At 42.6% G+C, this 26,186-nt stretch overlaps 1 protein-coding gene across 11 annotated transcripts in view; it reads right to left on the bottom strand.

Moving 5' to 3' along the window:
* Positions 1-26,186, bottom strand: part of LOC128688737 (retinoic acid receptor RXR-alpha-B-like) — a 755,147-nt gene that overhangs the window by 1,848 nt on the left and 727,113 nt on the right. For all 11 annotated transcript variants that reach the window (XM_070084662.1, XM_070084652.1, XM_070084653.1 and 8 more), the window contains 2 exons: positions 25,104-25,288; positions 1-705 (listed from right to left, as the gene is read on the bottom strand). The exon at positions 1-705 is cut by the window's left edge. In XM_070084662.1, the coding sequence (XP_069940763.1) occupies positions 628-705; positions 25,104-25,288 (263 nt within the window). In that variant the 3' untranslated portion in view covers positions 1-627. The remainder of the gene's footprint in view (positions 706-25,103; positions 25,289-26,186) is intronic.

The following is a 26,186-nucleotide window of genomic DNA, read 5'->3' as shown; positions in this document are numbered from 1 at the left end:
AATACAAAAAATGTTATTGGTAGAAATTATGATAAATTCATTTCTCATTAAATATACTTGAACCAGTGTATTGTAAATATCAAACACTGCATTAAAAGTAATATTTTATATAATTTTAACAGATAAAAGGATCATAAATATTTGTTAGATATGCAAAATCTAATCAAATTACTAATTACAAACAACCCCTGTAATTCTCCTCACTGTTGAAGCAGTTAAGTTTCCTGGCAGCTCCACTTCACTATGCATAAGTGTCTTTTTCAATGTTCTTCCTGTTTATCCAGTCTTGTTGCCAGTAACCATCTTCTATCACATTCTCTTAATAACATTCAGTATTTAATTTGTTTTATCACTTATGTATCACTTGTCAACTGGCCACAGTTTATGACACAATGCCAAGAACATCCTTCTTTCTTTACATGTTAGTTATCTTATTTCATATTACATTATGCAGTGACAACAGTTAATGTAAACACATTTTAGTCCTCATGCTAAGAACAGCAACATTTAGACCTTATGTAACATTAACTGATCAGTGTTTCAAAGTACCATATGATTACAAATCAGTTTATAGAAACACTAAAGGTCATGATTGCTCTTAAATTGTAACTTTTCTTTTATCACATCTTAACTTGATGGGGAAGTGTTTGGGTTTTCCATAAGCATTTTCATCAAGTAGTTGTCCAGGGGAGTATCTCCAATTAGCTGCAATAAATAGAGTATATAATTTTGTATGTATGTATATATATTAACAATGTATGTATGAATGCATGTCATGTCAAATAAGCTGAATCAGTGAGTTTGGCCTATTTGGCGAGGGTGTTCCTTGCCGAATTAGCAGAATGAAAATATGTTTTTGCCATAAATCAGGGAAAATTAATGTGACCATAATGAAAAAGTACATATCATTGATTTTAAGTAACATTAAACAAATTTAAACTGACTTATGCTATACTAGCAGAATTTAGCTTTAGGTCTGGTCCAAAAAACAACATTTAATATCACTGTCAATGAAAAAAATATATTACTCTGTAAAACAAAAATTTGGGAAAGTCAAATTTTTAAGGGAGTTTGGCCCAGTTGACACAGTTACTTTTTGCTGATGATACTGTGCTTTTGGGAGATTCTAAAGAGAAGCTGCAAAGGTTAGTGAACGAGTTTGGGAGAATGTGTAAAGAAAGTTGAAAGTGAACATAGAAAAGAGTAAGGTGATGAGGGTATCAAATGATTGAGATAAAGAAAAACTAGATATCACAGTGGAGGGAGAGAGAGTATGGAAGAAGTAAATGTTTTAAGATATTTGGGAGTTGACTTGTCAGCAGATGGGTTTATGAAGGAAAAAAGGTGAGTAGTGCATTGAGGTATCTGAGAAGACAAAAAAATGTTTGGAGGCAAAGAAGGGAATGTGTGAGAGTATAGTGGTATCAACACACTTATGTGGGTGTGAAGCATGGGTTGTAAATGCTGCAGTGAGGAGGAGGCTGGAGGCAGTGGACCTCTTCAAGGGGGGCTCCTTGGCGTGGTGAAGAGGCTCTTGGTCTGAGGAATTAGCCCTGTCGGTCTTCTTCCTCAGACCGAACCTAATTACCCCCCATTCTCCCCTCCCCTATCCCATCCTCCCCATCCTCCCCTTTTTCCATTCCTCCTCCTCCTCCTCACCCCTCCCTTTTGCCCTTCCTCTTTTTAGCCTTCGTGATTTCTCCCACAGGCGCGCTAGTTCCTAGGTAGGGGAAAGGACACCGGGGTCGATCCCATTCCGTTGAGGTTTCTTGGCGGTGGCGTAGTTTGCCGTGGAATCTGGATTGCCTAGGGATGTCCCGATCCCTCTCCGGTATCCCGGAGTAGCTTTGGGTGTCTTTTGGGCGACGGGTGTATCTCTGGAAGCCACCTTTCGGATTCCGGGGGTGGTGGCTGAAGGAGGTATGCTTTGTGGCGGATATCCGGCCGCCCTCTCTTTTGTCCACCGAGGTAGCTCGGCAGATGTGAGGTTGCTATCCCGGATTGCTGGTTTACTGGCATGAAGGGTAGGGTATGGCACGGGTTCCATGCTGCATCTGCGCTACTAGCGGTGTCGAGTCCTCTTGGGCGCGGAGGGAGATTTCCGGCCCTTTCATTCCTCCTGGGAACTATTCCTCCCCGCTCCCCCCTTTTTTTATTCTTTTTTTTGTTTTTATTTTCTTTTCTTCTTTCTTTTTTTTTCTTAAAAACAAAAAGCAAAGGAGTAACCTAACCATGGCAGCCCTAGTCCATGAAACCACTACCCCCGGGCCCCTTCTTGATACCGCACCCCATTCTGACCCTGCCTTGTGTTTAGACCACTCTTCGGACACTCCTGATGCCCCTGTACCTCTTGCTGGTGCTGTTTCCTCACCCGCTTCAGGTACCGGGGCTTCGACTGACTCCTTCGATTTGTCTGAACTCCGCTCTCCTTTGACTATGCTTCCGGCTTCTCCCTCTACGGTACGGCAATTTTCGAATCGCCCACCCATTTCATGCCGGACCAACTCCGGTCCTACTCCTAAACGCCAACGTCTATCTCCTGATGATGCTCCGTCGTTACCTTCCCATTCTACTCGGAAACGACCGACACGTCAAGCACTCCCTCTCCACGCTCAATTTCGGACCACACAATGGACTAAATTCTTTACTTTAAGACCAACTTCTTCTTCTGCCTACCTTTCTGACCATAGTATTGCCAAAGCGCTCCTGCGTCATGTTGGCAGAGATATTTCATTTCACGCTCTCAAGAGCGGTACGCGCATCGTCACTGTCCAGAATGCTACCCAAGCTCATGATCTTTCTCTCCTTTCGAATATCGATACTACTCCTATCACTATTGAAAAACATCTTTCTCTCAATTCTTGTAGTGGTACTGTCATTCTGCCCCATACCATAGTCCAACAGAATTTCCAGTCATGTGGCAATGACATTTTTGAACAGCTGGAACTCCAGGATCTCCCAATCCTCAAAGTAGACACTTATGTCCTTCCTGCCCGGGGGCGGAGACGTTACCCTTGCAATGTGGCTCGTTTAACTTTTGACAGCCGAGAACTCCCGTCCTCTGTATATGTCGCGGGACATCGGTTACAAGTTCGAAAGGTGATACCTACACCGCAACAATGTAGAAATTGCTGGCGTTTTGGTCACCCAGCGAAATATTGCAGATCTATGGCCGAATGCCCAGTCTGTGGTGCCGACAACCATTCTAATACATCTTGCAGTCAACCTCCATCTTGCCTTAATTGTAATGAAGCTCACCCTTCGTACTCCCGCCGTTGCCAGGTCTACTTAAATGAACGTGAAATCCGTTGCCTCAAAGAGGCAGAAGGTCTCCCTTATGCTATGGCAGTTACTCATCTCCGCCTCCAAGGGAGACTACCCCGTGTTTCTTATTCTCGTGTTTCCAAACATCCCCCCACTTCTGGGGTCCCATCTTCTGCAGCCTCCTCTGTTGTTACCCCTCCCATAGCCATTACGGCATCTAATCCTTTTGCTGTCCTTGGCTCTGACGTCCCGACTACAACTCAGTCTGTTCTCGCATCTTCGCGTCCTTCCTCACAAGCCCCAGTATCGACAAGACCTCGTACGACACCTAATACCAATCGCCCCTCTACTCAGAAGTCCAAAAAATCCACATTGCTCAAATCTTCTTTGCCCCTTCCTTCCCTTCTTCCACCTCCACACGTTACCTTTCCAGTCTCTGTACCTAGTTCTTCCCCTCTCTCTGGCTCTATTACAAGTGTGGAGATTCACCCTCCTCCTCGTACTATGCCTTCCACCCCCGTCCCCTCCCAAGTTTCTCCCTCTTCTGTCACCTCCCAGGTTTCTACCTCTTCTGTCCCCCCCCACACTTCATCTCCAGTCCCTTACACTTTTCCCTCCCCCTCTACTTTGGTACAGTCCATTACTGTCCCAATCTTTACTCACCCTCCTCCTCCTATCTCCAATATGGTTTCCCATACATCTTTGAATTCAGAAACACTTGAAGCCATTTCAGAATATATTGCAGAGACTAAACCTTCAATGGACACTGATTCACTTCCTGTTCCTTCTCTTCCCTCTCCTCCATCTTCACAACCCCATTCTTCGCAACGCTCCGTTCCTTCGCTACTTGAACATCTTCCAATGCCACCACACGTTGACTTTTCTAACCCCTCTAGTCCGTAGGTGCCTTTACCTACAGATTCCTGATATTTTCTTCATCGCCAATCATGGCCTATTTACAGTGGAATATCCGCGGCCTCAGGGGTAATCGGGGTGAGCTTCAGATGTTGCTTTCCAGGTTTTCCCCTGTTGGTGCTTGCTTACAAGAACCAAAATTACACTCGGCTGTTTTCCAACCTATCTCAGGCTATAATTTATTGTATTCTTCGGATCCTTTCTCAGATGGGACCTTTAATGAAAGTGCCCTTCTTCTACGCAATGATATTCCGTACTGTCAACTATTTGTCCATACCTCGCTGCATTACACTGCAGCCCGTATCCACTTGAATAAGTGGTTTACAATATGTTCTTTATATCTCTCTCCTTCTCGAGCATTTTCTATCCCAGACTTTGCCTTTCTTGTTTCATCCTTACCACCACCACTTCTGTTACTTGGTGATTTTAATGCCCACCATTTCCTCTGGGGGGGGTCTCATTGTGACTCACGTGGCATTCAGTTGGAGGCTTTTCTTGCCTCTCACCCCCTCCATGTTTTAAATACGGGTACTCCCACCCATTTTGATCCTCGTACTCATACTCTCTCTTGCATCGATCTATCAGTCTGCTCTTCCTCCACTGCACTAGACTTCACCTGGTCTGTTCTACCAGACTTACATGACAGCGATCATTTTCCGATCATTCTTACTTCTCCTTCCTATTCACCACCTTCCCGTAGCCCTCGCTGGCAATTTGATCGGGCAAATTGGGATCTTTACTCACACCTCACTGCTTTTAGTGAGGTTCCTTCTTCATCCTCCATTGATGAGCTCCTACACATCTTCTCGACATCAGTTTATACCGCAGCTTCTCATTCTATACCCCAAACCTCAGGCAGGCATTCTCAGAAGTGCGTGCCTTGGTGGTCTCCTGCTTGTGCTCGTGCAGTACGTTTGAAACGTGCTGCATGGGGCAGGTACCGGTACAATAGAACCGCTGAGAGACTTGTTGATTTTAAGCAGAAGCGTGCGATCGCTCGCCGTGTCATCCGTGAAGCTAAACGCACTTGTTGGCGAGACTATGTTTCCACCATCACCTCTGCTTCTTCTATGAGTGCAGTCTGGAAAAAAGTGAGGAAATTGAGTGGTAAATACTCTCCTGACCCGGCTCCTGTTCTACGGGTCACTGGTGTTGATATAGCAAACCCTCTCGACGTTGCCATTGAACTTGGCACACATCTGGTCCGTATTTCCCGAGGGCTCCATCTATGCCCCTCGTTTCTTTCCTCAAAGTCTGCCAGAGAGTTAGTACCCTTGGACTTTTCTTCTCTCGGAGAAGAACAGTATAATGTGCCTTTTACACTTCAAGAACTGGAGGCAACGCTCTCAGCTTGCCGATCATCGGCAGCTGGGCCTGATGACATTCATATTCGTATGTTACAACATTTACATCGGTCAGCCCTTGTAGTCCTCTTACACCTCTTCAATCTTATTTGGGCACAAGGAGTTCTTCCCCAGCTGTGGAAATCTGCCATTGTTCTCCCTTTCCGCAAACCGGGTACTACAGGACATGATGCCTCCCACTATCGCCCCATCGCTCTTACAAGTGCAGTTTGCAAAGTGATGGAACGCCTCGTAAATCGACGTTTAATGTGGTATTTAGAGACTCACAACAGTCTCTCCGCTAGTCAATATGGCTTTCGTAAGGGTCGTTCTACCATAGACCCCTTACTACGCTTGGATACGTATGTTCGTAATGCCTTTGCGAATAATCACTCAGTTATTGCCATATTTTTTGACCTTGAGAAGGCATATGACACAACTTGGAGGTATAATATTTTGGCCCAGGCCCATTCCTTAGGCCTCCGAGGCAATCTACCATCCTTCCTTAAGAACTTTTTAACTGACAGACATTTCCGTGTTCGAGTCAATAATGTTCTTTCCCCGGACTTCGTCCAAGCTGAAGGTGTCCCTCAGGGATGTGTTCTAAGCACAACACTTTTTCTCCTTGCTATAAATGATTTGGCCTCTGTTCTTCCACCCAATATTTGGTCATCACTCTATGTTGATGACTTCGCTATTGCTTGTGCAGGCGCTGACTGTCACCTTATTGCAGTTTCTCTCCAGCATGCGGTCGACCGTGTTTCCACTTGGGCCACCACACATGGGTTTAAATTTTCAAGTACCAAAACTCACCAAATTACTTTCACTAGACGCTCTGTTATCTCCGATCATCCTTTGTATCTCTATGGCTCCCGTATCCCCGAACGTGATACAGTCAGGTTTCTAGGCCTTCTCTTTGACCGTCGGTTAACCTGGAAACCTCACATTACCTCTCTGAAGGCAACTTGTCACAGCCGGCTAAACCTTCTTAAAACCCTTGCTCATCTTTCCTGGGGAGCTGATCGTCGAACTCTGCTTCGCCTACATTCAGCCCTCGTTTTATCGAAACTCGATTATGGTGACCAGATTTATTCCGCGGCCTCTCCTGCTACTCTCTCTAGCCTTAACTCTATCCATCACCAAGGCTTACGTTTGTGCCTTGGTGCTTTTCGCTCTTCCCCTGTTGAGAGCCTCTATACAGAAGCAAATGTTCCATCCTTGTCTGATCGCCGTGATGCCCATTGCCTTCGTTACTATGTACGCTCTCACGATCTACACAATCCTTCCATTTATAGAATGGTCACCGATATTAGTAGACATTCTTTATTCGTTCGCCGCCCCTGTTTGCTCCGTCCCTTTTCTCTTCGCCTACTTTCACTCTTGTCTTCCCTTCAGTTACCACCTTTATATGTTCATGTAGCATCTCACTTTTCCCTACCCCCCTGGGAAGTTCCAGCTGTTCGGGTCTGTTCTTTCTCACTCCCTTGCTCGAAAGCTCAACTGCCTACGGTGGCTTCCCGCTCTCTTTTTCTTGATCACTTCCACTCTCATTCTCATGCCACCGCTGTGTACACAGATGGCTCTAAGTCTTCAGACGGCGTCGGATTCGCAGCAGTGTTTCCGGACAGCGTCGTACGAGGGCATTTACTATCTTCAGCTAGCATTTTTACTGCTGAACTGTATGCCATTCTTGCAGCACTTATTCGTATCGCATCTATGCCTGTGTCATCATTTGTAGTAGTCTCAGACTCCCTTAGTGCTCTACAGGCTATACGAAAATTTGATACATCTCATCCCCTAGTTCTCCGTATCCAACTTTGGCTACGCCGTATCTCTACCAAACATAAAGATATTGTTTTTTGTTGGGTCCCTGGTCATGTCGACGTACAGGGCAATGAACAGGCAGACACTGCTGCGCGGTCAGCAGTATATGACCTACCAATTTCCTATCGAGGTGTTCCATTTCTGGACTATTTTGCTGCAATAGCTACCCACCTTCGCACCCGTTGGCAACAACGTTGGTCAACTCTGCTCGGTAACAAACTTCATTCTATTAAACCGAGCATAGGTTACTGGCCGTCTTCTTGTCATCAGTGCCGAGGTTGGGAGACCACTCTCTCCCGCCTTCGCATTGGCCACACTCGTCTTACTCATGGGTATCTCATGGAGAGGCACCCTGTTCCTCTCTGTGAGCAGTGTCAAGTTCCAGTATCGATTAGCCACATTCTGTTAGACTGCCCTCTCTATCAACGAGCACGCAGAATTTACCTCCAACGTCGTCTTCGTTCTCCTACTCTCTCTTTACCTTCCCTTCTTGCTGATGGACCCTCCTTTAATCCTGACTCTCTCATTGACTTCTTGACAACGACTGATTTACTCCACAAACTCTGATGATACTTTTCGCACTCCCCTCAGCCCTTTCTGGTTCAGTCTCTTGCTGCCCTTTACCCTTTCACCATCCACTGCCCCGCTGTTATCCGTAACCTGTTGCTCATCCATCTCCCTTTTGCCACCTGATGCCCTCGCTTCCTTCCTGCCCTGCAGCGCTGTATAGTCCTTGTGGCTTAGCGCTTCTTTTTGATTATAATAATAATGGAGGCAGTGGAGATGGTGTGTCTAAGAGCAATGTGTGGTGTAAATATTATCAAAGTGTGGAAATTAGGAGGAGGTGTAGAGTTACTAAAAGTATTAGTCAGAGGGCTGAAGAGGGGTTGTTGAGGTGGTTTGGTCATATAGAGAGAATGTAGAGGGGCAACTGATATATCGGATCACTATTTAGCTGTAGCTACAGTTAGAGTAAGAGGTAGATGGGACAAGAGGAAAATGGCAACAATCAGTAAGAGAGGTGAGTGTATAAACTAAGGGAGGAGGAAGTTCGGGTGAGATATAAGCAACTATTGACAGAAAGGTGGGCTAGGGCAAGTATGAGTAGTGGGGGGGTTGAAGAGGGTTGGAATAGTTTTAAAAATGCAGTATTAGAATGTGGGGCAGAAGTTTGTGGTTATAGGAGGCTGGGTGCAGGAGGAAAGAGGAATGATTGGTGGAAGGATGAAGTAAAAGGTGTGATAAAAGAGAAAAAGGTAGCTTATGAGAGGTTTTTACAAAGCAGATGTGTTATAAGAAGAGCAGAGGATATGGAGAGTAAAAGAAAGGTGAAGAGAGTGCAAAGGGAATGAATGGATTTGTCAGTTAAAAACAGAGTAGGGGAGTTAGCAGATGGGAAGATGGAGGTATTGGGTAGATGGCGAGAATATTTTGAGGAACTTTTAAATGTCAACGAAGAAAGGGAGGCGGTAATTTTATGCACTGGCCAGGGAGGTATACCATCTTTTAGGAGTGAAGAAGAGCTGGATGTGAGTGTGGGGGAGGTGCGTGAGGCATTATGTAGAATGAAAAGGGGTAAAGCAGCTGGAACTGACGGGATCATGACAGAAATGTTAAAAGCAGGGAAAGATATAGTGTTAGAGTGGTTGGTATTTTTGTTTAATAAATATATGAAAGAGGGAAAGGTACCTAGGGATTGGCAGAGAGCATGTATAGTTCCTTTATATAAAGGGAAGGAGGACAAAAGAGATTGTAAAAATTATAGAGGAATTAGTTTACTGAGTATACCAGGAAAAGTGTAAGGTAGGGTTATTATTGAAAGAATTAGAGGTAAGACAGAATGTAGGATTGTGGATGAGCAAGGAGATTTTAGAGTGGGTAGGGGATGTGTAGATCAAGTCTTTACATTGAAGCATATATGTGAAAAGTATTTAGATAAAGGTAGGAAAGTTTTCATTGCATTTATGGATTTAGAAAAGGCATATGATAGTGGGTAGAGGAGCAATATGGCAGAAGTTGCAAGTACACTATATGGAATAGGTAGTAAGTTACTAAATGCTGTAAAGAGTTTTTTTTTTTTTTTTTTTTTTTTTTAATAATCTTCCTGGCCTGCTAGTGTACTCGCATATAATCTAGTGATACCAGTGAATAGCAGAATACAGTGTTGTAGTAGCAACTAACCAGTATTATAATGGTACTTAGTGGAGTGGAGTGACTTTCATTAGTTTCATTTTCTTGAAATACGAGACGTTACTGTGAATTTCATATAACCTGTAGTTACCAGCGGTCGCAATATACACAACGAGAAGCAATTATTACTACAGAAAAAGCGTCCTTCCTCCAAAATTTGCACCAGTCAACTATAGTGATAATATAGCATTTATTGTGGTGGAGACGGAAAAACAAAAATAGAAAAGCCAGATACAGCGATTGATAAACAAAGAGGTCGACTGTACGTCATTGTAGGAGCTGCCAGATATCACCGGCTCTTCAACACGCAAGTTATACTTTTGTATCAGTCAAATCACATATTACTCGGGTAGATAATTTCCAGTAGATCCTTCATGTGTTAGCTCAAATCACCGACCAGTATGTTTTAAATAAGTGACCCACTGATCAGAGCAGATCGACTGGTCCGAACCCTTGACTGGTCCGAACCCTTGACTGGTCCGAACCCGGGACTGGTTTCAAACAGTTTCGTTGGACAATAAAGCAGACTGTAAACGGATGGGTTTGTAGGCGCCCTTATAATCACAAACATTAAAAATCAGGAACGTGACGGTAAGCTGTCCAATATACAAAAAGAGTTAGAAACAGAAATACAAATAGCTAGAGCTTCATTTAAGGTTATTAATATAATATTCAAGAGGTTGCTAGTAGACTTGCAGTAAATCAACCATTCAAATCATTATGAAGCTGTGTGTAGTCTGTGGTCAGTCAAACAAACGGGCTACCACATGGATAAATTGTCATTTTTGTGGAAATTGGTGTCACGCTCCTTGTGCAGATATCCCAGAACTAGCTACAAGCAGTATTAAAAAAGAGAAGTGTTTTTGGGTATGCCCAAATGAGGAAAATCTGTGGACTAAAATCACAAGGGTATTAAAAGAGGATAACATCAAAGCTGCTTTCATAGAAAACCTGGAAGCTTTCTACAACAGATGGGAACATAAAAAGTCCGGGCTGAATGGTACTGCCCTTGATACTGGCCATGTAGTCACAAACTGTAAGGCTGGAGGTGATGTCCTGGTAGTCAGTAAATGTGGGGCTGATAGTGCTGTCCTGGGAGACAGTAATGGTGAAGCTGGAGGTGCTGTCCTGGGAGACAGAAATGGTGAAGCTGGAGATACTGTCCTGGTAGACAGTAATGGTGAAGCTGGAGATTTTGTCCAGGTAGTCGGGAATTATACGCAGGAAGGAATACATATAAATGACCTCATAGAGGACAGGAGCCATAGTAGGGAAACAAGTGTAGTCAAAGATAAGATAAAACCAATATTGCAAACCAGAAATACCGCAGGAAATAGCAAACAAGAGGACTCCAATAGCAATAGTGAGGATAAATTACCAAAAACAACTGGTGGGAGCTCCATTGTTGGTGCTAAGGAGGATAGGAATAAGACAGGGAAACATGCACCAACAGGGAATACAGTCACAGAAACCCAAGGCAAACGGAAACCAAGCCTGTGCACATACTATGCACTTGGTATCTGCTGGCATGGGAAATCTGGAAAAACAGATGGGACATGCAACTATGACCACCCTAGAAAATGTCATGCCCATATGACAACAGGAAAATGCAAACTCCCTTCCTGTTAGCTTTTTCACCCTGAAATGTGTACCTCTTCAGTACAGGAAAGACTGTGCTATAACTTAAATTGCCAGGCATACCATCTAAAGGGGACAAAAAGATACAAAACATCCAGGCCATGGGAAAACCTGGGTAGCCACAGCCACTCAAGAGGGAGAGGTTTTTTAGTGCCAGGAAGGAAAAAAAACTGGCAGGAAATGGCAGAAATCGTACACCAAATCCAGTCATTCCTGGAGTGGAACCACAGTCGATGGCCTCCACTCCAAACCAACAGATAAAGATACTAATGCCGGAAAAAAAATCCCCCCCCAGTACCAACAATACCACCAGTCCGATAACATTCTTCTTTGCAAATATACAGGGTCTAAAGCCAGCAATAAACAACAAAATACCTTTCATCCGTGGACTGCTTGCAGAGGCAAAGGCAATGTTCGCGGCTTTCACTGAGACCCACATAAAGGATCACTTGGACAACGAAATATGGATCCCAGGTTACAACCTATACAGATGTGACAGAGTGAACAGGCAAAAGGGGGGGGGTTGGCCTGTACATTGCAGAGTCACTTGTTTGCACAGAACTGCTTAATGCCTCAAATGACGTAGTGGAAGTTTTAGCAGTAAAGGTCGAGAACCAAAACCTAGTCATTGTGGTAGTCTACAAGCCTCCGGATGCAACATCCCAGCAATTCCAGGAACAGCTGTTAAAAATTGACCACTGTCTGGAAAATCTTCCAGCTCCTGCACCCAACATCTTGCTCCTGGGGGATTTCAACTTAAGGCACCTAAAATGGAGGAATATAGCAAATAATATTGTTGCAGTAATAACACCAGGAGGCAGCTCTGATGAAAACTCACACTCACACGAGCTTTTAAATCTCTGCACAAAATTCAATTTAAACCAGCAAATAATAGAGCCTACTAGACTGGAGAATACACTAGACCTCATCTTCACTAACAATGATGATCTGATAAGAAATGTCACCATATCAAAAACAATATACTCAGATCACAACATAATTGAGGTTCAGACATGTATGCGTGGAGCCCCAGACCGACAAAATGAGACTAGTCACGAGGGAGCATTCACCAAATTCAACTTCAATAACAAAAACATAAAGTGGGACCAAGTAAACCAAGTCCTAACCGATATAAGCTGGGAAGATATACTAAGCAACACAGACCCAAACTTATGCCTAGAACAGATTAACTCGGTGGCACTCGATGTATGCACAAGGCTTATTCCTCTAAGAAAAAGGAGGAGTAGATGTAAAATAGAAAGAGACAGGCGCTCCCTTTACAGGCGACGGAAAAGAATAACAGAGCGGCTAAAAGAGGTCAATATATCAGAAATGCGCAGGGAGACACTGGTCAGAGAAATAGCAAGCATCGAACTGAAGCTAAAAGAATCCTTTAGGAGTCAGGAATTGCGGGAAGAACTAAAAGCCATAAATGAAATCGAAAGAAACCCAAAGTATTTCTTCTCCTATGCCAAATCAAAATCGAGAACAACGTCCAGTATTGGGCCCCTACTTAAACAAGATGGGTCCTACACAGATGACAGCAAGGAAATGAGTGAGCTACTCAAGTCCCAATATGACTCAGTTTTTAGCAAGCCGCTAACCAGACTGAGAGTCGAAGATCAAAATGAATTTTTTATGAGAGAGCCACAAAATTTGATTAACACAAGCCTATCCGATGTTATCCTGACGCCAAATGACTTCGAACAGGCGATAAAGGACATGCCCATGCACTCTGCCCCAGGGCCAGACTCATGGAACTCTGTGTTCATCAAGAACTGCAAGAAGCCCCTATCACGAGCCTTTTCCATCCTATGGAGAGGGAGCATGGACACGGGGGTCGTCCCTCAGTTACTAAAAACAACAGACATAGCCCCACTCCACAAAGGGGGCAGTAAAGCAACAGCAAAGAACTACAGACCAATAGCACTAACATCCCATATCATAAAAATCTTTGAAAGGGTCCTAAGAAGCAAGATCACCACCCATCTAGAAACCCATCAGTTACACAACCCAGGGCAACATGGGTTTAGAACAGGTCGCTCCTGTCTGTCTCAACTACTGGATCACTACGACAAGGTCCTAAATGCACTAGAAGACAAAAAGAATGCAGATGTAATATATACAGACTTTGCAAAAGCCTTCGACAAGTGTGACCATGGCGTAATAGCGCACAAAATGCGCGCTAAAGGAATAACAGGAAAAGTTGGTCGATGGATCTATAATTTCCTCACTAACAGAACACAGAGAGTAGTCGTCAACAGAGTAAAGTCCGAGGCAGCTACGGTGAAAAGCTCTGTTCCACAAGGCACAGTACTAGCTCCCATCTTGTTCCTCATCCTCATATCCGACATAGACAAGGATGTCAGCCACAGCACCGTGTCTTCCTTTGCAGATGACACCCGAATCTGCATGACAGTGTCTTCCATTGCAGACACTGCAAGGCTCCAGGCGGACATCAACCAAATCTTTCAGTGGGCTGCAGAAAACAATATGAAGTTCAACGATGAGAAATTTCAATTACTCAGATATGGTAAACATGAGGAAATTAAATCTTCATCAGAGTACAAAACAAATTCTGGCCACAAAATAGAGCGAAACACCAACGTCAAAGACCTGGGAGTGATTATGTCGGAGGATCTCACCTTCAAGGACCATAACATTGTATCAATCGCATCTGCTAGAAAAATGACAGGATGGATAATGAGAACCTTCAAAACTAGGGAGGCCAAGCCCATGATGACACTCTTCAGGTCACTTGTTCTATCTAGGCTGGAATATTGCTGCACTCTAACAGCACCTTTCAAGGCAGGTGAAATTGCCGACCTAGAAAATGTACAGAGAACTTTCACGGCGCGCATAACGGAGATAAAACACCTCAATTACTGGGAGCGCTTGAGGTTTCTAAACCTGTATTCCCTGGAACGCAGGAGGGAGAGATACATGATTATATACACCTGGAAAATCCTAGAGGGACTAGTACCGAACTTGCACACGAAAATCACTCACTACGAAAGCAAAAGACTTGGCAGACGATGCACCATCCCCCCAATGAAAAGCAGGGGTGTCACTAGCACGTTAAGAGACCATACAATAAGTGTCAGGGGCCCGAGACTGTTCAACTGCCTCCCAGCACACATAAGGGGGATTACCAACAGACCCCTGGCAGTCTTCAAGCTGGCACTGGACAAGCACCTAAAGTCAGTTCCTGATCAGCCGGGCTGTGGCTCGTACGTTGGTTTGCGTGCAGCCAGCAGCAACAGCCTGGTTGATCAGGCGCTGATCCACCAGGAGGCCTGGTCACAGACCGGGCCGCGGGGGCGTTGACCCCCGAAACTCTCTCCAGGTAAACTCCAGGATAGTGAGGCTCAGGTTAGGGTGTGTAGAAGAGAGGGAGAATACTTCCTGGTAAAAGTAGGTCTTAGACAGGGATGTGTAATGTCACCATGGTTGTTTAACCCTTAAACTGTCCAAACGTATATACAGTGGTCCCTCGCTTTTCGTAGTTCCCGGCAATCGTAAATTTCGCCAATCATAGGGGTATTTTCGTATAAACATAGACTCGCTTTTCATAAGTTGACTCGCGAGTCGTATTCGTCCGGGACGCGTAGCCAGTTTGGCATTGTTTACCAGTGAGCGAAGGTCCCTTCATGTGCGAAATATTTTATATTATTCCATTTATTTTAGTGCTTGCAAGTACTAAATAAGCTACCATGGCTTATGTGGATGTGGAAGAATTGGTGAAAGACCACAATGAAGAGCTCACCACTGAGGAGCCGCAAGAGCTTCAGCAGGAAGAGCAACACATCGCAGCTCAGAATCTTGCTGCAGAGGAGGAGGAAGAGAGATGGAAGAAGGTGCCTTCTTCAGAAATTAAAGAGATTTTTACTATGTGGGGTAAGATGGAAAGCTTTATGGAGAAACATCACCCTAACAAGGTTGTTGGAAGCCATATTGGCAACATGTACAGTGACAAAGTCTTGGGCCATTTTAGGGAAGTGTTAAAGAGACGCCAGAAACAGAGCTCTCTCCACAGTTATTTTGCGAGACAGGACTCCATTGACTCTCAAGGTGGTCCTAGTGGCATTAAGAAACAGAGAAGACAAGCAACCCCAGAAAAGCAATTGGTACCTGAGGTGTTGCTGGAAGGGGATTCCCCTTCCAAACTATAAACAATCCACTCTCTCTCCTCCTCCAGTCTTCTATACACTAAGAAGAATCTCCAATAAAGGTAAGTGTTATGCTGTTAATGTTTCATTCATCATTTCCCATTGTATTGTTTATGTACTACATGTATATTTCATGTAAAAATTTTTTTTGTTTTAATACTTCTGGGTGTCAGGAACGGATTAATTGTATTTACATTATCTCTTATGGGGAAAATTGATTTGTAAATCGTAAATTTTGTTTATAGTAACGGCTCCAGGAACGGATTAATTACGAAAAACGAGGGACCACTGTATACGCAGACCACTGTATGGCAGACAGGGCAGAGAGAGGGGAGGCGAGTTTATTGTTGGAGATTATGACATTATCATTACCGTGGCATTCAGTTCGAGGCTTTTCTCCTCTCACCCCCTCCATGTTTTAAATACAGGTACTCCCACTCATTTTGATCTTCGTACTCATACCCTCTCTCTTGTATCGATCTCTCGGTTTGCTCTTCCTCCACTGCACTAGGCTCCACCTGGTCTGTTCTCCCAGACTTACGTGACAGCAATCATTTTCTGATCATTATTACTTCTTCATATTCACCATCTCTTCGTAGCCCACACTGGCAATTTGATCAAGCTAACTGGGACCTTTACTCGCAACTAACTGCTTTTAGTGAGGTTCCTTCTTCGTCCTCCATTGATGAGCTTTTACACCTCTTCTCGACCTCAAGTTTTAACAGCACCTTCTCATTCTATACCCTGAACCTCGGGCAGGCATTCTCAGAAGTGCGTGCCTTGGTGGTCTCCTGCTTGTGCTCAGGCAGTACGTTTGAAACGTGCTGTGTGGGGCAGGTACCGGTACAATAGAACCACAGAGAGGCTTCTTGATTTTAAGCAGAAGTGTGCGGTTGCTCGCCATGTCATCCGTAATGCTAAACGCACTTGCTGGCGAGATTATGTTTCCACAATCACCTCTGCTTTCTCTATGAGTGCAGTCTGGAAAAAAGTACAGAAACTGAGTGGTAAATACTCTCCTGACCCGGCTCCTGTTGTGCGGGTTGCCAGTGTTGATACAGCAAACCCTCTTGACGTTGCCATTGAAATTGGTAATCATCTGGTCCATATTTCTCAGGGGCTCCATCTATGCCTCTCTTTTCTTTCTTCAAAGTCTGCCAGAGAGTTAGCACCCTTACACTTTTCTTCTCTCAAAGAAGAATCTTATAATGTGCCTTTTACACTTCAGGAACTGGAGGCGACACTCTCAGCTTGCCGATCATTGGCAGCCGGGCCTGACAACATTCATATTCAGATGTTACAACATTTACATCAGTCAGCCCTTGCAGTCCTCTTACAACTCTTCAATCTTATTTGGTCACAATGAGTTCTCCCCCAGCTGTGGAAATCTACCACTGTTCTCCCTTTCTGCAAACCGGGTACTACGGGACATGATGCCTCCCACTATCGTCCCATTGCTCTTACCAGTGCAGTTTGCAAAGTGATGGAACGTCTGGTAAATCGACGTTTAACCCTTTCAGGGTCCGTCCCGTAGATCTACGGCTTTACGTTCAGGGTCCAAACCGTAGATCTACGCCATGAGCTCAGCTCACTCTGATAAACTGTGAGTGGTACATTTGGGCCTAGATATGAGAGAATACATCTATGTGGTATGTGTGCACCACATAAAACAGATCCTGCAGCACACTGTGTATAATGAGAGAAAAAAAATGAAATGATTTTTCGATTAAAACAGCAACTTTGCAGTGTTTTTTCGTATGTTTTTTATAGTTGTATTTGCGATTTCTTGGTCTCATTTGATAGAATGGAAGACATATTACAGAAATAGAGATGATTTTGATTGGTTTTAGCATTGGAAATGGCTTGAAACTGAGCTCAAAGTAGCGGAAATGTTAAATTTTTGCCGATATTCAAGAGTAAACAAACGACCTCACACGTCTAATACACGTCAGTTGGTGGGTCTAATATACATTCACAAATATGGTGATGATATTTATACAATTATTACAGTATTGCATAAGAGTAAATCTTCTATTTTTTGGTGTGAATAAAAATTCATTATGTGAATAAAAAATCAAAATGCAATTTATTTGTAAAGCCTCAAAACATAACTAATGAACAGAGGAAATGTTAGTTTAGTGCCAGGAATGCCTACATTGTTCATTCTGGACCCTATTTTGAAATTGGAATATTTTGAACTTTGTGTTAAATTGGCCAAATTAACAATTTCCGATCACTTTATTTTGTAGTTGAAACAGTTGACTTGGCGATTTCTTGTGCTCAATCGATAGAATAGAAGTAATACTAGTGAAATAGCTAAGAATTTGGTTGATTGGAATAATGTAATTGGCCTAAAATGGGAGTCAAAGTCGGCAAAATCGCCGATTCGTAAATATCGCTGACACATCAAAATTCGCGAGAGCATAATTTCGTAAATTTTCCACCAAATTTCATACTTTTTGTTTTATTACCTTCACAAAAAGATTCTCTACGATTTCATAAGAAAAAATAACAAATTTTTTTTTTGAAAATTCTTGGACACTGGTGCGTGACTCCAGATTTGGGCCTTGGACCCTGAAAGGGTTAATGCGATATTTACAGAGACACAACAGTCTTTCCACTAGTCAATATGGCTTTCGTAAGGGCCGTTCTACCATAGACCCCTTACTACACTTGGATACATATGTAAGTAATGCCTTTGCAAATAACCACTCGTTTATTGCCATATTTTTTGACCTGGAGAAGGCATATAACGCAACTTGGAGGTATAATATTTTGTCCCAAGCCCACTCCTTAGGCCTCCGAGGCAATCTACCATCCTTAACTGACAGACATTTCTGTGTTCGGGTTAATAATATGCTCTCCCCGGACTTTGTCCAAGCTGAAGGTGTCCCCCAGGGATGTGTTCTGAGCACAACACTTTTTCTCCTTGCTATAAATGATTTGGCCTCTCTTCTTCCATCCAATATTTGGTCATCACTCTGTTGATGACTTTGCTATTGCTTGTGCAGGCGCTGACTGTCACCTCATTACAGTTTCTCTCCAGCATGCGGTCAGCTGTGTTTCCAATTGGGCCACCATGCATGGGTTTAAATTTTCCAGTACTAAAACTCACCAAATTACTTTCACTAGACGCTCTATTATCTCCAATCATCCTTTGTACCTCTATGGCTCATGTATCCCTGAACGTGATACAGTCAGGTTTCTAGGCTTTCTCTTTGACTGTAGGTTATCCTGGAAACCTCACATTACCTTTCTGAAGGCAACTTGTCACAGCCGGCTGAACTTTCTTAAAACTGTTGCTCATCTTTCATGGGGAACTCTCCTTTGCCTACATTCAGCCCTCATTTTATCGAAACTCAATTATGGTGACCAGATCTATTCAGTGGCCTCTCCTGCTACTCTCTCTAGCCTTAATCCTATCCATCACCAGGGATTACTTTTATGCCTTGGTGCTTTTCGCTCTTCCCCTGTTGAGAGCCTCTATGCAGAAGCGAATATGCCATCCTTGTCCGATCGCCGTGATGCCCAATGCTTTCGCTACTATGTTCGCTCTTATGATCTCCACAATCCTTCCATATATAGAATAGTCACCGATGTTAGTAGGCATTCTTTATTTGTTCATCGCCCCTGTTTGCTCTGTCCCTTTCCTCTTCGCCTACATTTGCTCTTGTCTTCCCTTCAGTTACCACCTTTCTATGTTCATGTAGCATCTAACTTTTCCCTACCCCCCCTGGGAAGTTCCAGCTGTTCAAGTCTGTTCTTTCTCATTCCCTTGCGCAAAAGCCCAACTGCCTACAGTAGCTTCCCGCTCTCTTTTTCTTGACCACTTCCACTCTCATTCTCATGCCACTGCAGTGTACACAGATGGCTCTAAGTCTTCTGACGGCGTCGGATTCGCAGCAGTTTCCAGTGTCATGCGAGGGCATTTACTATTCTCGGCTAGCATTTTTACTGTTGAATTGTATGCCATTCCTGCAGCACTTATCTGTATTGCATCTATGCTTGTGTCATCATTTGTGGTTGTTTCAGACTCCCTTAGTGCTTTACAGGCTATAAAAAATTTTATACACCTCACCCCATAGTTCTCTGTATCCAACTTTGGTTATGCTCTGCTGCTCTCTCTTTACCTTCCCTTCTTGCTGATGGACCCTCCTTTAATCCGGACTCTCTCATTGACTTTTTGACAACAATTGACTTACTCCACAAACTCTGATGATGATACCTTTAGCACTCCCCTCAGCCCTTTCTACCTCAATCTCTTTCTACCCTCTACCCCCGCACTGTCCACTGCCCCGCTGTTCTCTGTACCCTACTAATCATCCCTCTTCCTTTTGCCACCCAATACCCTCGCTTCCTTCCCTGCAGCCCTGTATAGCCCTTGTGGTTTAGCGCTTCTTTTTGATTATAATAATAATAATAAACAGATTGAAAGGACTTTCCCAGCAAACATAAAACTAAATGTTATAATTTTGGGTGGTGACACTTTCGAAGTGTCAGTAAGGGGTGATTCAGCAATTAGCAATGAATTCGTTTACTGACGGGGTCTTAGGCCCCTAACTCTGTTAAGTGAGGAGAGGCAGTATTATTATTATAATTATTAATTTAGGGAACAGGAGCACATATCCAATTCCCTAGATCAAGAGCCCCTCACCAGCATCAAGGAACCCTGATGCTGGTGAGGGGCTCTTGATCTAGGGAATTGGATCTGTGCTCCAGTTCCCTAAATTATTAATAATAATTATAATAATATTAACCCTTTGACTGTTTTGGCTATATACATATGTCTTACGAGCCTATGTGTTTGATGTATATATACTCAAAAATTCTAGCAGCTTCAAATCAAGCAGGAGAAAGCTGGTAGGCCCACATGTGAGAGAATGGGTCTGTGTGCACAGTATAAAAAAAAATCTTGCAGCATGCAGTGCATGAGAAAAAAAAACAACCTCCAACCGTGTTTTTGGATTAAAACACCGACTGTATTTTCGTATAGTATTTATGGTTGTATTCTTGTTTTCTTGGTCTCATTTGATAGAATGGAAAACACATTATAGAAATAGAAATGATTTTGATTGGTTTTACTATGACAAGAATCTTGAAATGGAGCTCAAATTGGCAGAAATGTTTGATTTTTGTTGATGTTCAAGAATAAACAAATGACGTCATTGTCCAACTAGCCATTCTAATATGCAGTCATGAATGGGTTGGCGTTATTTATACAATTATGTATTACAATATTGCAGTAGTCTGCATAACAGTAAATCACAAAATTGCCCTCTTTAATTTAAAAATAATCTTTTTTATTTTTCAAAATATTCGAAGCGCCATGCAGGTGAACTTAGATCTACGATTGGAGAGTTTAAGGGTTAAATGACACTTGTCATTTAACCTTTTCATTCATTTCTGAAACATTCTGAAAGGGAGGATGAAACAAACCTCTTTGGACAGGTTTTTATTGAAATGCCCTGCAGATGAAAGTGAGGAAAGCATGGTGAAAAAGGCAAAACTCAGTGAAAGTGAAGTGGAAAAAATAAAAATAAATGGTAGCAAATAAGTTCTGCGATAAAATGTAGCATTAATAGCGTAGCAAGTAACTTAAGCGATTAAACGATAGAGTTCATGATGAATGAAAGCGACCGAAAAAGCATGAAACGAAATGAACTCCTCTGATCTCCTCTGTCTGTCTTTTCCACCCTCCACCTCCACAAGCATTTTCTGTTAGCCAAAGTCATCTGATCTCCAAGGTAAATACACTTTTATTATGTTTTTATACAATACAGTGGACCCCCGGTTATCAGCGGGTTTTTCGGCGCCTGGTTATCGGCCATTCGCTCGGTTATTGGCCGTTTTGGACGCGTCCATCCGCCAGTTGGGGCAGCTTGCGCTTCAGTTTGGCTTTGTCTCTCGGTGGCTGAAGAAGCTTCTGCTCATACATCTAAACATTTCGCTTGTTTACCATTGTTTTTAGTGGTTTTTCTTGCAGTGCAACTGTGAAATAAGTAAAGATGGCTCCAAAGAAAGTTCCTAGTAAAGTTCTGTGGTAAAGAAAGTGAGAAACACCATGGAATTTAAGCGTGAAGTGATAGAAAAGTTTGAGTGGTATGAAGGTGATGGAACTTGCCATTATGTACAGTTGACCCTAACCTAAGAGAGTTCTGGAGGAATCGCTTCACTATCCTCCACTGCATAAGCCTTATAGGTAAAGCTTGGGAGGGAGTGACTGCCAGGACTTTGAACTCTGCTTGGAGAAAACTGTGGCCAGATTGTGTCCAAGAGAGGGATTCTGAAGGGTTTGAGGCTGACCCTGATGACTCTATTGTGGCACTGGGGAAGTCCCTGGGGTTGGAGGTGAGTGGCGAGGATGTGGAAGAGTTGGTGGAGGACCACAGGGAAAAGCTGCATCTCAAACAGCAACAGACTGAAGAACTTGCTTCAGAGGAGGTGCCCTCTTCAGAGATTAAAGAGGTGTGTGCAATTTGGACTAGGGTGCAAGCTTTGTAGAGAAACACCACCCTGACAAAGCTGAAACAAGCCATATCTGCAACATGTTTAGTGACAAAACCCTGTCCCACTTCAGGGAAATCTTAGAGATGCCAGAAACAGAGCACTCTGGACAGTCATTTTGTGAGACAGGGGTCCAGTGACTCTCAAGCTGGTCCTAGTGGCAATAAAAGACCGAGAAGGGAAGTAACCCCAGAGAAGGCTTTGCTACCTAGAGTCTCTATGGAGGGAGATTCCCCTTCCAAACACTAACTCCTCCCACTATCCTCCTCCCTATCTTCCAGAAGCCAGCATTAGCCTTCAATAAAGGTATGTAATACTTAATTGTTAAAAAAATTATTTTGTGAATATTTTTGTTTGGAATGGATTAATTGTGTTTCCATTAATTCTTATGGGAAATATTAATTCGGTTATTGGCCGGCCTTCTGGAACAGATTATGGCCAATAACTGGGGGGTCCACTGTATTTCTTATGTAAAAATACATTTATCTTATTTAACCCTTTAAGAGTCAAAAAATTCTCATGAAATGATAGAGAACGTTTTCCTGATCATAACGGCACCAAAAGTATGAAATTTGGTAGAAAACTTAGGGAATTATGTTTTCGCGAAGTTAGCCCACTTTGAGCCCTATTTTTGGCCAATTCCTGTGTACTAGTCAACAAAAATCATTTTTATTTCACTAGAACTCCATGAGTACAAGAAATCACCCATTTACCAATTTCAACTATCCAATAAAGTGGTTAGAAATTGCCAATTTCGCACAAATTTCAGAAGATGCCAATTTCCAAATAGGGCCCAGAATAAACAAGAAAGACATTCCTGGCACTAAAATAACAAGTTCTCTGTTTGTTAGTCACATCCCCACGCCCCTCTTATATTTCTTTTGCTTTCCACTTTGAATTTTTATTCTTACAAAAAATAAAAGATTTACTGTTATGCAGACTACTGCATTAGTGTAGAATTGGTATAAATAATATCAGCGCACTTGTGAAAGAATATTAGACTCACCAGTTGACGTGTATTGGACGCTTGGCATGATTTGTTTACTTTTGAACTTGGTAAAAATCGAACATTTCTGCTACTGTGAGCTCAATTTCAAGGTACGTACTTTTCATTGTGAAACCAGTCAAAATCATCTCAATTTCTGTAATATGTCTTCCATTCTATAAAATGAGACCAGGAAAACTAGAATACAACCATAAATACCATACGAAAATACAGTGCAAAGTCGCTGTTTTTATCCAAAAACAAGGTCAAAGTTTTTTTTTTTCTCATTACGCACTGTGTGCTGCAGGATTTTTTTTTTATACTGCACACATAGACCCATTCTTTCATATGTAGGCCTACCAGCTTTCTCTCGCTAGATTTGAAGGCGCTAGAATTTAGGCGTACTAGTACGTCAATAACCCTGGTGCGTAAGCCGTACTAGTACGTCGAAAACCCTGAAAGGGTTAACCCTTTCAGGGTCGACAGGCCCTCTCCCAAACTTGCTCTCAGGGTCAAAAAAAAAAAATTATTTTTTCTCATGAAATGATAGAGCATATATTTGTGAGTATTATAGGCAAAAAATTTTTTTGTTTTTTGTGATCAATGCTTACCAAGATATGGAGGCTTGAAGTTGACAGAATGTGAGCCGCTTATGGCAACATCGCAGACTGCCAGTCATGTGGAAATAGTTTATTTTTTTAACATTTTATTTTTTCAAGTAACCTTTATGGCCTGTGAGACCAATATAAGCCATGTTTTGGATATATACACTTGTTGTATGCTACACTTCGAACTATAGACCAATAAGCCTTGCCTCCATAGTGGGAAAATTTATGGAATCAATAATTGCCGATGCAATTCGTAGCCATCTGGACAAGCACAGATTGATTAATGATTCTTAACACGGTTTTACAAAGGGGCGTTCCTGTCTTACGAATTTACTAACTTTTTTCACTAAGGTGTTTGAGGAGGTAGATCATGGTAATGAATATGATATTGTGTATATGGACTTCAGTAAGGCTTTCGATAGAGTTCCACACCAGAGGCTATTGAGGAAACTTAGGACACATGGAATAGGAGGATAAATTTTTTCCTGGGTAGAGGCATGGCTGACAAATAGACAGCAGAGAGTTTGCATAAATGGGGAGAAATCAGAATGGGGGTACGTCACAAGCGGTGTTCCTCAGGGGTCAGTGTTGGGCCCATTGTTGTTCACAATTTGCATAAACAACATAGATGAGGGAATAAATAGCGACATAAGCAAATTTGCTGATGACACCAAAATAGGCCGTCCAATTCATTCTAATGAGGAAATTAGAGCACTCCAGGATGATTTGAATAGACTGACGCAATGGTCGGAGAAGTGGCAGATGCAGTTTAATATTGACAAATGCAAAGTTCTAAATGTTGGACAGTTAAATAACCATGCCACATATAAACTAAATAATGTAGATCTTAATACTACCGATTGCGAAAAGGATTTAGGAGTTCTGGTTAGCAGTAACCTAAAACCAAGACAACAGTGCATTAGTGTTCGCAATAAAGCTAACAGAATTCTTGGCTTCATATCTAGAAGTATAAATAATAGAAGTCCTCAGGTTCTTCTTCAACTCTATATATCCTTGGTTAGGCCTCATTTAGACTATGCTGCTCAGTTCTGGTCACCGTATTACAGAATGGATATAAATGCTCTGGAAAACGTACAAAGGAGGATGACAAAGATGATCCCATGTGTCAGAAATCTTCCCGATGAGGATAGACTGAAGACCCTGAATCTGCACTCTCTCGAAAGGCATAGAATTAGGGGGGATATGATCGATGTGTATAAATGGAAAACAGGAATAAATAAAGGGGATGTAAACAGTGTGCTGAAAATTTCCAGCCAAGACAGGACTCGCAGCAATGGTTTCAAGTTGGAAAAATTCAGATTCAGGAAGGATATAGGAAAGCACTGGTTTGGTAATAGAGTTGTGGATGAGTGGAACAAGCTCCCGAGTACAGTTATTGAGGCTAAAACGTTGTGTAGTTTTAAAAATAGGTTAGATAAATACATGAGTGGGTGTGAGTTGGACCTGACTAGCTTGTGCTGCTGGGTCTGGTACAGTGCTCCATCCTTGAGTGGGGATGACCATACTGGGTGGGTCATTGGGATAATCTGGGGGACATGGACCTGCTCTGCATGGGTCAGTAGGCCTATTGCAGTGTTCCTTCTTTCTTATGCTGAAAATAAAAGATTCAGTGACATGCAGACTTTTAGTAATATTTTTGTACCTTGAACAAAAATAGGTATTCCAGGCATTTTAAGCCTATTGATCTGAGGGCAGGTAGTCGTAGCAGTAGTTTAGCAAACCTGCCAGGTTCCTCAGGGTAGCTAGTACGTGTATACTCCTCTAGTGCTGCATAAACCTTCTCACGGAGAATCTCAACATCATTACAGCATGTCAGCCCCTTTACATCTGCATAAAATGAATGAATTAATTATACATATGCTCTGCAAAATTAAAAATATCAAATTAATTTGTTACGATACAAAGTATTATCCAGAGGGCACAAGGGGGGGGGGTACTGAGGTAGTTCGAAGATTTAGAGAGGATAGAGCAAAACAGAATGAATTGGACAACATATAAATCTTTAGGGGTCATCCAAGGAAAGGGTGACAGTAAGGGGTTAAGGAGGTTTTGTATGCAAGGGGCCTGGACATCCAACAGGCTAGAATGAGAATATTAGATAGGAGTGAGTGGAAGTAAGTAGTTTTTATGACTTGACATGCTGTGGAGTGTGAGCAAAGTAACATTAATAATGGAAGTGATGGAAACTGGTTAGCTGGACTTGAGTCCTGGAAGTGGAAAGTACAGTGTCTGCATTCTAGGGTGGCCCTCAGTGGGCCACCCTACCCAGTGTGTTGAAAAAATGAAATGAGGTGAATACAAGAAAGCACACACAAAGAATGAAAATCATTATTTTAAGTCGAGTAATCACTGGATTCCTCACGGTAACCACAAACTAAAGTTCACCATAAGACCTACAATAATTTCAATAGCAAGACTGAGTCCCCTCTATGAAAGTGCTTTCACTTGATTCTATATATGCCACAAGCAAATTGTTTGCATGTATACAAAGTTTTCTTTCACTTTGTACCTGCTCACATCTGCCATCTTTATTAGTTCCTCTCGTATTTATTTAAATTTTGTACAGGTCTTCCATATTCGCAAGGGTTAGGGGATCAAGAACCTCACGAATGTTGAAAAACTGCGAATGTTTGGTACACAAATACATTGTAGGGAAATATAACAACAGCGTTTACTTAGCCTAACAATACTGCTTCCTTAACCTATTGAACAATCATAAAACACA

Source organism: Cherax quadricarinatus, chromosome 13, assembly GCF_038502225.1.
Source record: "Cherax quadricarinatus isolate ZL_2023a chromosome 13, ASM3850222v1, whole genome shotgun sequence".
Lineage (NCBI taxonomy): Eukaryota > Metazoa > Arthropoda > Malacostraca > Decapoda > Parastacidae > Cherax > Cherax quadricarinatus.
Note: the sequence above shows the minus strand (reverse complement) of the source record. Positions and strands in the feature narration are given on the sequence as shown.